The sequence below is a fragment of the Gekko japonicus genome, unplaced genomic scaffold (genome assembly GCF_001447785.1).
Source record: "Gekko japonicus isolate JY-2015 unplaced genomic scaffold, Gekko_japonicus_V1.1 scaffold2088, whole genome shotgun sequence".
Taxonomy (NCBI): domain Eukaryota; kingdom Metazoa; phylum Chordata; class Lepidosauria; order Squamata; family Gekkonidae; genus Gekko; species Gekko japonicus.
In genome coordinates this window covers 267,250-280,048 of record NW_015162542.1, presented here as the reverse complement: position 1 = coordinate 280,048, position 12,799 = coordinate 267,250, and the positions used below count along the sequence as shown (strand labels likewise).

At 47.7% G+C, this 12,799-nt stretch overlaps 1 protein-coding gene across 1 annotated transcript in view; it reads left to right on the top strand.

The window, feature by feature from the left end:
• ZCCHC2 (zinc finger, CCHC domain containing 2) overlaps positions 1–12,799 on the top strand; it is a gene marked incomplete at its 5' end in the record, with an annotated part of 50,721 nt that overhangs the window by 23,376 nt on the left and 14,546 nt on the right. Inside the window, 4 exons of the mRNA XM_015406327.1 lie at positions 2,793–2,850; positions 3,598–3,730; positions 5,086–5,150; positions 9,942–10,036. Coding sequence (XP_015261813.1) covers positions 2,793–2,850; positions 3,598–3,730; positions 5,086–5,150; positions 9,942–10,036 — 351 coding nt within the window. The remainder of the gene's footprint in view (positions 1–2,792; positions 2,851–3,597; positions 3,731–5,085; positions 5,151–9,941; positions 10,037–12,799) is intronic.

Sequence of the window (12,799 nt, the reverse complement as noted above, 5' to 3'; positions counted from 1 at the left end):
TCAGCTGCACCTTCCAGATTTGGGATAAGGGCAGCCCCATTTAGAGAGCATTGCAGTAATCCAATCTCGAGGTGACCATTGCATGGATCACTGTTGCCAGGTCATTGCGTTCAAGGAAGGGAACCAACTGCCTGATCAGCCGCAGATGGTAAAAGGCAGGCTTTGCAGTGGCTGCTACCTGGGCCTCCATCGTTAAGGAGGCATCTAAGAGCACTCCCAAGCTCCTAACCTCTGGCGCTGGCACCAACAGTGCCCCATCGAAGGTTGGGAGTGGGATCCCTAACCTTGGCCCACTGACTCAGGCACAGGACCTCCATCTTCGTCAGATTCAATTTCAGTTGACTCACCCTAAGCCAACCAGCCACAGGTTTCAGCGCCAGGTCCAGATCTCCCGGACTAGGGTCTTACTGGTCATCCAACAACAGGTAGAGCTGGGTGTCAGCCGCATATTGGTGACAACCCAGTCTGTGACTCAGGACAATCTGTGCAAGGGGACGCATATAGATATTGAATAACATTGGGGAAAGCACCACTCCTTGGGGCACCCTGCAAGTTAGTGGGTGCCTTCCGGATAGCTGTTCCCCAACAACCACCCTTTTCCCCTGACCCTGAAGGAACGAGGAGAGCCACTGCAAGGCAAACCCCTGAATCCTGGTGTCAGAGAGGTGGTGGGTTAGTAGTCAATGGTCAACCATGTCCAACGCTGCCGGCAGGTCTAACAACAACAACACTGCTGTACCGCCTGGATCCAGATGCCTGCAGAGATCATCTGTGAGGGCAACCAGGACCGTCTCTGTCCTGTGGCCTGGTTGGAAACCAGACTGGAAGGGGTCTAATGCGGAGTTCTCATCCAAAAAACCTTGCAGCTGAATCGCCACCGCCCTCTCAGTTTGCCCAAATAAGGCAAATTGGATACCAGCCGGTAATTAGCTAATTCAGCCGGATCCAAGGATGGGGTTTTTTAGGAGAGGGTGGACCACTGCCTGCTTTAGTGCACTAGGGAACAGTCCCTCAGCAAGGGACTTGTTGATGATCTCCCTTAGTGCACCTTGTAACCCCTCACGGCCAGCTTTAATTAGCCATGATGGGCACGGATCAAGGCTGCAAGTGGTCGGGTGAACTGCTGAGAGTAATTTGTCAGCCTCCTCTAGGCTGAGTGGACTTAAATAATCTAGAACTTGACCAGAAGATGCGCATGGAGCCTCGAGTTTCAAGTTTTTGCCAGTCCTTGACAAACTCATCCAGAGAGTCCTTGACAAACTCATCCAGAGAGCATTGGATCCCACAGAGCCATTTGGAACTGCATAGGGTCCATTTGGCTCCGCAGGCAAGCTAAAATACGCTCAACGCCTAAACAGAGTTGGGGTGGCACATTCACGCATGCCTTCCGGGCATGGTGGTCTGACCGTGGGACCGCCGTAGCAGTAATTCGGTCCACTGTGACCCCCGCTGCGAAGATCAGATCGAGTGTGTGCCCCGCTTGGTGAGTGGGAGCCATAACATATTGGGAGAGTCTTAGCGCTGCCGTGGACAACACCAAATCCATTGCCTGCGTGGAGGTCACGTCATCGGCATGGACTAACAGTCTAGGATGCTCCGGTGCCCAGCCTGATACGGCATCCAGCAGGGATGGCAGGCTATTTGCTGGTGCGTTGGGCGGATGGTACACCAGCCAAACAGCCAAACTCTCCCCGGCTTCCCACACAAAGCCGGCACACTCTGTGCCCGTGAGCTTTAGCTGCAGAAGCGCCCTGAAGGTGTAATTCTCCTGAATGAATAAAGCTACCCCCCCCCCCCCAGTCCGGGATTGGTGAAGGACCAAGAACCCAGGAGGAGCTAACTGGAAGAGAGCTACAGTCTCCCCATCTCGCACCCAGGTCTTGGTCACGCATGCCAGGTCCGTGTCCTGTTCTAACAGAAAGTCATGAAGGACTGTGGTCTTGTTATTTATGGACCTGGCATTGCACAACACCTATTTTGGAGAGGGGTCAATAATCCTAGCCCCACTACCTACTACCTTCGGGATGGGGCGCAGGCTGGAAGGGGACCGAGCTCTTCTACGTCTCCGTTCCCTTCCTTTCCATTTTTGCCTGGTCCCACCGCAATACTTTACAAAGAATGTCAAGGCAGTTTGGCATTAGTTAACCAGTGTGAATAAATATTGATGAAACTGCAGTGCTCTTGTGTAGGACCCCTAACCTAGGGGTCCAAGCAGCCTGCAATCAATCAGCTAAAATATATATAACCATAAATTACAATTCATAAAAATCTAAACAAGAATGTCATCATGTCACTTGGAAAAGGAAGCTGAACATCTTCATGTTCCCCTGAATAGCTGGGTTGAAGAAAAATTCTTAGACCAATGTGCTGACCAAGTCAAAGGCCGCTTCATGTATGTTTTATAGATAATCAGTGATTCAGAATGGTTATGGTTTGGGATAAAAGAACGCAGTGCAAAGCTAATTAATTAAAGTGTCCCATTGAATGGCATGACTTATCTTTTGGATCGCTGCAGAACTGTCAAATGTACTGAATAAATCCTAGTTAGGTAAATGTTTCCCTTGCTCGAAAGCCAGTCTAATCCAACCCTATGGGGCGGTGCTCATCTCAGTTTCCAAGCCGAAGAGCCAGCACTGTCTGAATATTTCTTTGTGGTCATGTGCCTGGCATGACTAAATGCTGAGGCACACAGAACGCCGTTCCCTTCCCACAGAATCTGTAACTTTCTAGTTGGTTTAGAAGTTAATCTCATCAATATGCTTTGTTTATTCATACTTCATTTTTCCTTCCAGAAATAATACAGCACACAGCGGTCCATAAGAAACATAATGGAAAATGTCCTGTTGCCAAGTAGGTATTGTTTTTCTAGAAAAATCCATGGATTTATCACTATTTCGATGCATGTATTCATGATGGGTTCCTCTGATGGGCTTAGAATAGTTCACTCAGTCTGTTAATCTAGAAGGCAACATTTAGAACTTTCTCAAACAGGGAGTGTAGAATGTACAAAGAAATGGCTATGGAGAATATCCTTCCGCAGCGTTGCAAGTCGTTAAGAGTGACAGAGTGCCCAATTTTTACCTAGGATGCCTGCTCCTTTAGTTACCTTTCTGCTTGTCCTCTGATGTCTTCAGCGTGACTTCAGGGCTGCCATTCATTATTATTGTCTGTTTCCGGCAGCTCTCCAATGTTGCAGGCAGAAATCTTTCAGGTCACCTACTGTGTGCTCCATGTAACTGGAGATGCTGGGGATTGAGCCTGGACCCTTCTGCATACAACGCAGATGCTCCAGCACGGAGCCACAGACTCTCCCCTCAGATCCACCTTAGGGAGTAATTTCTCCCTTATGTAACTTCCTGCACTTAACGATGAGTTGGTAAAACCCATGTCTACCTTTGACTGGGTAAAAAAAAGTTATATCAAGGCCTGTTGACCACTCCGTGTTTATCCTGTATCTGCAGATGATTCAGAAACATGGTCTGTTTAGAAAAGTGTAATGAAAAGAAATGGTCTTTGGGAAAGCAGATAGTGGTTTCTTTGCATTTCAAATCGGAGGCGTAACACGAGTGAGAATGTTGTGTGTTTCTTTCGTAATAGTGCAGTAAACACAAAATGCTGTGCCATGGACGGCTTTGATACAACACATTCTGAGCACAATGGTATGGCAGACTGGAGAAGGAAAAGCTGTGCTATGCAGCAGCACCCAGAACACTGTACGCTACTTGATCAGGTATTTATTTTCATGACATAGGGCTCCACAACATGTTACTTAATAGGTACGCAACCTATATGACAAGCTATGGTACTACATTGAATTTAAGAGACTTTAATTTTACCTTTAGCAATGGAAACATCTATCAGTCTGCTTCCCTGTTCACAAAGAAGGGATGACAAATGTAGTCTTCTAATAATTAATAACTATTGCATGGCATTATGTATGTATAGCCAGGCGATCCTAAGATTGTCTGGCAGCCTGAAGTTCTAGCTCACTATTATGCAACGCTAGATGGTGAGCTAGACTTATTATTTGGGGGGGTGGGGCTGAGAGAGCTCTGAAAGACCTGTGACTGACTCAAGATCGCCCAGCTGGCTTCAAGTGGAGGAGTGCAGAACTGAACCCGGTTCTCCAAATTAGAGTATGTTGCTCTTAACCACTACACCACGCTGGCTCTCTTGTAGTAGGTACAGGGGGGGCACTTAATACAGGAGCTGGGCAATGACCATGATGCAGCAGGCACATGGAGTGCAAATATTTCCCATGGGCTTTTGGAATGTTGGTGTGTGTTCAGAGGGTGGGCTTTTGGAGCGCTTGAAGTGTGTGCCCGTTTGCAAGAGGCGTGTGAGGCTCTTTTTAACCTGCGTAGTGCTGTTCCTCGCCTGCATTTTGGTGAGAAGCCATACTGCTGCTGAAGCCCGGAACACTGCATGAACTTCTTCTATATCGCTCTTGTGCTGGATGGTATGAATTGGAGCAGATGTCAGTCGAAAATGGTCTCGGAAGCCGGGTGCGACCAACAAGCTACCCCTTGGCCGTCTGTGACTTGAAGCCGAGTGGCCTCTGTGTCGTTTGCAATTTTTTGTTACATCTCTGTTACATTTTAAGCAACAGTAATCCTGTCGAACCTTTTTTTTAATGAGGCATATATAAAAGTTACAGGAAACCATAACTGAGGTTATAAGTATACTGGATCAATAAAATATAAAAGAAATGAGTATAATGCAAATTTATAAAATATCAAACGTAAAATAGTTTAACAGGATTAAGGCATGTTGCAGCTGGGCTCTAAGTCATATGATGCTGCCGAACACCGAATCTGAGAAGTCTTCTCCTAAAAGCATTACTTATTTCTGTAACGGTTTGTTGCGTCTATCTTTATGTATTCTGTGTTTGATCTTGTAACCTGCCATTAATAATTCAGGAGAAAGGCACTTGAAAATTTATTAAGTATGTAACCATTTCTGCTTTAGGAGGACAGTTTGTATTGTTCTGAATAGGCAACTGTTTCTCATGCATGTGCAACTTGGTGTCAGGACTGCTATTTTGGCCTTAGCAGAAGGTTCCTGACATGCTCTTTTGTTGTCTAGATCTCAGGAGAGAAAAGGAGTTTGCCTGTAATAAGTAAGAAGAAAGGAAAGCCGCAGTCAGACAAGTAGGTATTAACTTACAAAATATACTCAGTATTGCTTGTGCATTTAGCAGTAATATGTCTATTGGAAATCTAAAATGAATCTTCTTGATTTCTTTTAGTGTAAAAATTGATCTTGTTATGTATTTAAAACCCATGGATTTGATGCTCTTAGTCAGGATCTGACCTGCCGTCAGCACAGGATGTGTGGATTTTCCCTGTCTCCCAGCTTTGTTCCATTCTCCATCTTCAGGGTGGTCACCCTGAGCTGCATCTTTTTGTCCCTGTGGGTCCTGCACTTCCAGGAATCATTCCTTCAGGAGTTGAAAGGAACTGCCAAGGGGAAGAGGATGTGGGGGGAAATCTGCATCCACCCATGTTTTCTGCTGACAGTTAGATCCAAGCCTGCATCTTTAAGAGCTTCATGGTGACAAAAAAAATGGTGTGAGCACCCTTAGATGTACAAAAAGCCTAGACATAATTTGGAATGGTCACCCCACAAATTCCTACATTGGCGAGTCAGTGGATCAACAGGCTGTGGTCTACCGTGTCGAACGCTGCTGTCAGATCTAACAATAACAGCAGTGCTGCTGACCCGCCTTGATCCAGCTGCCTATGGAGATTGTCCATGAGGGCAACCAGCTCCGTATCCATCCCGTGGCCAGGGCAGAAGCCAATGTGTCCTCCAGGAGACTGTAGCTGTTCCGCCACCATGCTTACCTTACCCAGAAACTAAAGATTCAAGACTGGGTGGTAATTGGCAGGAGCTGAAGGATCCAGTGATGATTTCTTTAAGAGCGGTGTTACCACTGCCTCTTTTAATCCCCCCCCCCAGATAGACCCCTGTACTAAGGGGCAGATTGATAATGTTCTCCAGGGGCCCCCATATTCCATCACCACTGGCTTTCACCAGCCATGATGGACACATGTCTAAGAGGCAAGTGGTTGTCTTAACAGCACCCAGTATCCCAGGGGAGCTGGCTGAAGCCAAGGGACCTCCAATTCACATACTGTATCACTGTCGGCTGTTAGGTCGCGACAAAGTGACAAGACTTTATCCGCAAAAAAGCTCGCAAAAGCCTCCCAGCTAATGGCCAAATTTCTAGTCCTTTGAATTCTCTCTGTAAGAGAGGTTAAGGACCTAATTATCCTAAATAATTGTGCTGGGCAAGAGCTAGTGGGTGTGATGGAGTCTGTAAAAAATTCCCTTTTAGCAGATTTCCCCACCATCTCATATTTTTTTCATAAACTATCTATAAGATGCTCTGGCAACTTCATTGTGAGACCATCGCCAAACTCGGTTTAGCCATCTACGTTCACGCTTCATCCCCCTGAACTCTACGTTGTACCATGGGGCTAGTTTGGGGTGGGCGTGAAGAGGGTGTCAAAGCAATTTCATTGATGTCTTCAGAGAAATGGGTATTCCAGTCCTCTTAGCGCATCCAATGAACCTCAGGGAGGCATTGGATCCCACAGAGCATTCTGAAAACTAGTTGGATCTGCCATGGAGGACACCAGATCCATGGCCTGACTAGAGGCAGCTACATCAGCATGGATGTTGAAGTCCCTGAGGATTATTAATCTCAAGAACTGCAAGGCCCAGCCTGCTGCCACCTCCAGGAGGCCTGGTGGGCTGTGTCTGCTGGTGTGCTAGGCGGTCAGTACACCAGCCAGACTCTCCTCAGCATCCCGCAGCAGGCCAACATAATAGCGGAGATCCTTGGAGTGGGGAGGGCCCTGAAGGAAAACAACCCTCAGATGTGTATCGCCACCCCCCACACACACACACTTTTTTTTTTGACTAATGGCAGACCAAGGGGGGGGGGGGGGGGGAGCTAGCTCTGTTAAGGTGACTGTCTCACCCTCTCTGGCCCAAGTATCAATTGAGACTTATTTCTATCAAAAGACCTGTTTCTGTCAAAAGGTTTTTGTGGTCAGTATTCATTCCAGTGAGAAATAAACTACGTTTGAAGAAGAAAAGTTTCTGTCTTTCCACTTGGTTGTTATGGCTCAAAAGGGGCCTTCCCTGGATTGTACTGACTGTGGCTTCAAAGTGGGGCTGATCAGTGCCCGTCCTCTGTGCCTTACCTGCCTGGAGGGTCACACCCTAGAGGTGCCTGCTCTTTCTCTCACCAGTTTTCCCTGAAGACATGATCTGATAGAACGGGATCTAAAAGCGCTCTTTTTCAGAGGCCTTGCCTGCACACCAGCTTGAACAAAGGCACCTTCACCCTCCCTGGCCGGGTGTGGCGTGACAGAGCCTTGGATTCAGTGGCTCTTTTCAAAGGCTTCATTTGCGCATCATCCGGAATAAAGGCACATTCCCCCTCCTTGGCTTTGTCAGCTTTGAGGGGAGAAACCTGGGGGCGTTGCCTGACAGAGCCTCCAGTGCAGATTGGCTCTTTTCTAAGGCTTTGGCTGCAGCCTGCCTGCCTGCCTGCCTGCCTGCCTGCCTGCCTGCCTACCTGCCTGCCTGCCTGAAGGCATACCTCTCGTTCCCTGGCTTCTCTCAAGGTGTGGCCTGGCAGACACTGCTGGACAGAAGAAATCCCTCCCCCTTGCTGGCTTCACTCCGTTTGGACCAGAAGCATGGAGATGTGATCTGATGGGAAGTTCTTCTAAAGGCTTAGCTATGCCCGACTGATGGAACCCTTTCCTGGTTTCCCTCAGATGAAGTCCTTGGAGGTATGGGTTAACAGAGCCTTGCAAATTCTCAGTGGCTCTTTGTGAAAGGCGTTATGTATCAGGAGGGTATCGTGCCTTTTTCTTGGGATTGTTTGGGCCTTTTCAGTCCCTGTAGTTTTGGAGAGTTGCTGAAGTGGGTGGAAACTCCTGGCTCCTGAGACAACAAACAAATTATGCTTAAGGCCTACTGAGCTTTATTTTACCATTTGCTCCGTGAACACTGCCTCAGTTCCAGGGTCAGAAGAACTGATTCTTTGTTGATCTCGACTCCCGGCCCACTTGCTAATCCTAAGGGGTTTTTCAGCACAGGTGTTTTTTTCAAGCAGAGGCAAGGCTTGTTATTGCCATTTCCGTGGGGAATTCAGAAACCAGTCAGCAGAGAACACTTTTTGGAGGCAAGCCTGAGCAGTTCGCCCCTCCTCTTGACTCCATGGTGGCCTTTGGAAATATCAGCAGTGGTTTGATGCTCCTTGGTTGCTTCTGTTTTTCCCTGTCAACGATAGACCTGCACCTCTAAACCTAGTCTTTTTGGAGGCAAAGTCTCCCTGTTGACGGACTCTCCCCAGGGTTCTCACTCTCACTGCTGCTTCTGGGGGAGAGTTCTTATTTCAGCGGTGTTCAGTCTGTCACTGGAGTTATTCCTCTGCGACACCATTTGTAGCGGAAGCTGGCGTGGCATAGTGTTGTGGGCTAGGATCTGGGAGACACAGAGGTTCAGCGGTTGTACTGTTGCTTATTAGTTGTCTTCCTTATTCCAGTTTTTTAAGAGAAATTTTCCTAGGCTAGCCACCATTGGTTTCTGTTTACACTCATTCAACAAATGAGATCAAATGGAGCTGAAAGAGCCTTGGGGCCCCTTAATAACTCTCCCTTATCCCAGGACTGAGCATTTAAGATAGCAGCAGCCACAGGTGTTCAGTATCCAGGAGAAGTAATTAAGAAGCACCCTCTGATGGCTTCTTGGGTAGGTGGAGGTTCCTGTGACTGATTAGGATGGACAAGCAACCATCCGAAGGCTTCTTCTAATGCCAAAGTTTGCATAAAGGCCACTCGGCTGGAATGGCTTCAGCGGCATTGTCAAAACCAGGCAGGCTTCTTCCTTCCCCACTTGTAGGGTAAGGTAAGGTAAAACAGGGTGGCTTTGTGTGGGTGAACAGTCCGAGGGTGTTTTTGATTCCCTTTGAATAGGCACTTGCATGGTGAAACAAAGGCTCTCTTAGAAGAAGCATAATTTTGACCTGTTATCCCACAGTAGACCCCACACTTCCCTTAAGGAAAGGTCTTTTTGAAAATCAAAAGTCAGGCTTCTTAATCAACCTTGCATCTGTGCCATTATGGCCCCGGTCACACAGCAAAGTTGCCGCGGGAGAGGCATGGGAGCCCCGCAGATTTTCCAGGCGCGATCGCATCCCAACATCTGGGAAGCGCAGTGCTCCCGTGGTGAACCCGTGCCTCCCCGCCGAAGGTGCGGAGTTAAAAACTAGTATCTACGAGGTACTAGTTTCCTGAAACCGCGGGCCAACGGCGGCCGTCTGATTACATTCCCGGTGGACTTATGTGGCATCCAGCGCCCGCCGCTGTTCATCTCCGCAGGTTGCGCAACCGCCCAACAGCGCATGCGCACAAAGAGCGTTTGCTAGTGCGATCACGTGGCGCGGCTTCTGTGCCGCGCTGCAGGATACCCGTCTGATTGGCATTTCCCCCGACCCACAGGACCTCGACCAGGACGTGTGCTGGGGCAGCCACGCGTTAGTTTCCTCCGGGGCAATTAGCCACGCCTCCCCCCCGCGATATCCGGCCCGTGTGACCGGGGCCTTTGTATAGCTTCTGGAGGTCTGACTTGGCTTTGCACATACTTCTCTCCCTAAAGGTATGAGAGGAAGGATCTTCGTCTGAACTCACTACAAATAGTATTTGCAAAGGAGGTGCTCCATAGCACGTAGATGCCGCTGACGTCTTAAGCAGTGGTCTGATTATAGTTGCAAGTGACATTCATATACCAAAGCTGATGCCCATGTACTTTCTGTTCTGGCCTTGGCATCATGCTACCCTGGAGCGTAATATACTAGCATCATGCTGCTGTGAGAGTTTATTACTAATCCCTTTGACAAATCTTTGTTTCCCCCTCAGAGAGAGAGTCAAGAAAACGGACACCAGGTTAACTTTCAGAGCTAACTGTGTAAGAGTGTCAGAAAGTCTCCACTTCCACCCAGGAACAGCAAAAGGTAGGAGATTTTAACAATCTTTCTAATATAAAGGAACACTTCATAACAGCCTGTTCGATCTGTACGTCTAGGTGGCTAGGTCTTGCAGTATCCCCTTAATTACAATAGAAGTTTACTTCCCATCATTAGAATGCATACTGTTGATCTTCTGGAATAGTCTGCCTGACAATTTTGCATTAGGGCCGCTGCATTCCCACCCATGGATTCTGTGCTTGCGCAGAGCAAACTCCAGAAACCATCGAAAGTTTTAGCCAGGAACCTGGTGGTCATCTTTTCCCCTCCTCCGCCCCTGTTGCTCTAACTGGGCAACATCTGAGGGGGTGGATGAGCCCTTCCCTGCTCAGTTCTCTTCTGTGAGAGTAACATCCTGGAGGGACCTGTTACCAGTGAGCTCATTAGCCAATTATTTTCCTCTCAATTTAGTTGAGGTTTTCCTATTTCATCCAGAGAGAGGGGCAACATCCTTCGTTTTCCTTGCACTGATGTTTTCTTCTAGTTCTGAGTGTCTATGGCACGTGGGTTCTCGTTTTTTAAAAAACTGTTCCTTGGGAATAGAAGAGAACCTGATTTGGTTTGTCTTTGTCAGAAGCATAAGGCAGTTGGCTTTTGTCCGTGTTGTTAGGAATCCTCCGTGCATAGCTAAACTTTGGCCATTGCTCTAGAAAAGGCCTCAGTAGCCGAGGCCCTGTTTGACTTCTGGAGCTTCTAGTCATGCCTGCTCTTTAGAATTACACTGTGTCTCTGCCAAATCCCTACTTCCACATGGACCACCGAGTCCAAGTACAGCCTAATCATGAGGCGTTGGTACCTAAGCAGTTGGTCATGGGCCTTGCATCTGCAGGACCTGAAGAGGGAGGCAAATCATTTTGGTGCCCTGATGACGAAAGCCTGTTCTTCCTCTGGTTGTTGTGTAAGCAAGTCTGGCCTTGGTTCCTGATCAATCCCAACTGCACCATGGCAGTGATAGACTTTCATTCCAGTAGTGATACTATTCAGCCTCTCTTGAACTGTCCTTGTTAGGCTTGAATTCTTATTGCATCTCCCTCAAATGCCTTCTCCAAGATGCCGGGTTGCATCAGGTGTTCAGGCTGCGGGATCCTGTTGTGAATATGGCCTGTATGCTGCTGTGCCAAAACTTATGGCATACCTCTGCACTTTAGGATGTCATCACTTATTTTCTTTCCTGATCTGTGGGGTGGGAAAGAGCAGGCTTGGCACACTCTAAATGTGCAAAAAGGATTGGCTTTCCGTTTGGTAGCACTCATCAGTTCAGGAATAGGGATGTGCAGCTCAAAACAAAATTGGTATTTCTTGTATCTGGATATCACGGAGCCAAAAGATAAAGAGCAGTGGACTCTTTATCTGGAGAATCAGCTTTTATTCTGTGCTCCTCCACATGAAGCTTACTGGGTGACCTTGGGCCACTCGTGGTTCTCAGAACTCTCAGCTCCACCTCCCTCACAAGATGCCTATTGTGGTGAGAGGAAGGGAAGGGGATTGAAGGCCACTTTGAGTCTCCTTCGGGAAGAGAAAAGCAGGGTGTAAAAACCGACTGTTCATTTTCTTTTGTTGCAAGCCTAGCGAATGTGTAATCAGAGAATCCAGCCAATGTACAACTTGAGAATCTACAGCAATGTCAAACCCAAGAATCTGTACCCATGTAGAACCCAAGAATTGCCCAAGCCCTACCTAACAGAAAACCTGTTGCAAGTCTACCAAGTGTAAAAATCAGAACTAAGACATTGTACAACCTGAAAATTTAAAGCAATGTCAAGTCCAAGAAATCACCACAGAAAGCAAACCTGATATGAAACAAAAACTTAAACAAAGACCACACATTTGCAAAATAAAAAAAAACAATTTAAAAGAGCATAATCTAATACAAATAAACCTGGCAAGCCAGTACCAAGCCTGGGGAGACAGACGCGTGTGGGGGGGGGGGGGACGCAGTCCTGAGAGCCTTCAAAAGGTGGCTTCAAATACTTTCAGTTAATCCCAAATATTTCTGGGATTTTTCAAGACCCACTCACTGGTGTCCTGGAAAATTCCAGACAGCTGAATATATCTCTCCTTATATGTAATTGAGTAGTGGTCCCACAACGTTCTATGCACTCCAAAATCAGTTGGCTCCGTGATGTGTCAGTCACAAGGTGTCTCTATCCACTGGCTGTGTTGCCTGAGTTCTCTCCCACCCACTGCAACCTAGGCCACTCTTCTCTGATTGGACCAGCGTTTCAAGGTCATTTGCATATGGAAGCTGACTGGACTTCATTCCGCACCTCAACCCCCCCCCGCCCCGCAAGACATTTGGGACTGTCAGTTGCATATGGGACCTGGTGTATTCTGAGGTAAAATATGTCCTCACTCACAACACATCACTTCCCCTTCAAAAGAAACAAACCCAATAACACAATCATGCCACACCACAAAAAAGACAGATCACACCACAAGTAGAATACCACAAGGCAAAAAATGATAGGAAAAGGTGCCAGCAGTCACCCCGTTACTGCCACAGATAAGTACCTGAGAGCGCTTCAGAGGATGGTGTGCAGGTCCCAGGTTCATGTTTTAAAAGCTGCCTGGGGGATTATGGACCATTCACACACTTTCAACCTTAACGTACCTCATAGGGTAGTTGTGTGGATCATGCAGGGGAGAGGAGAATGATGTCAGCTGCTTTGGTTCCCACTGCAGGGAGAGACTGCCCTTTCCCTAGGTAGAGGCTGCGGGGAGGGAGGAGGAGACGTAAACCTGAAGACAGAC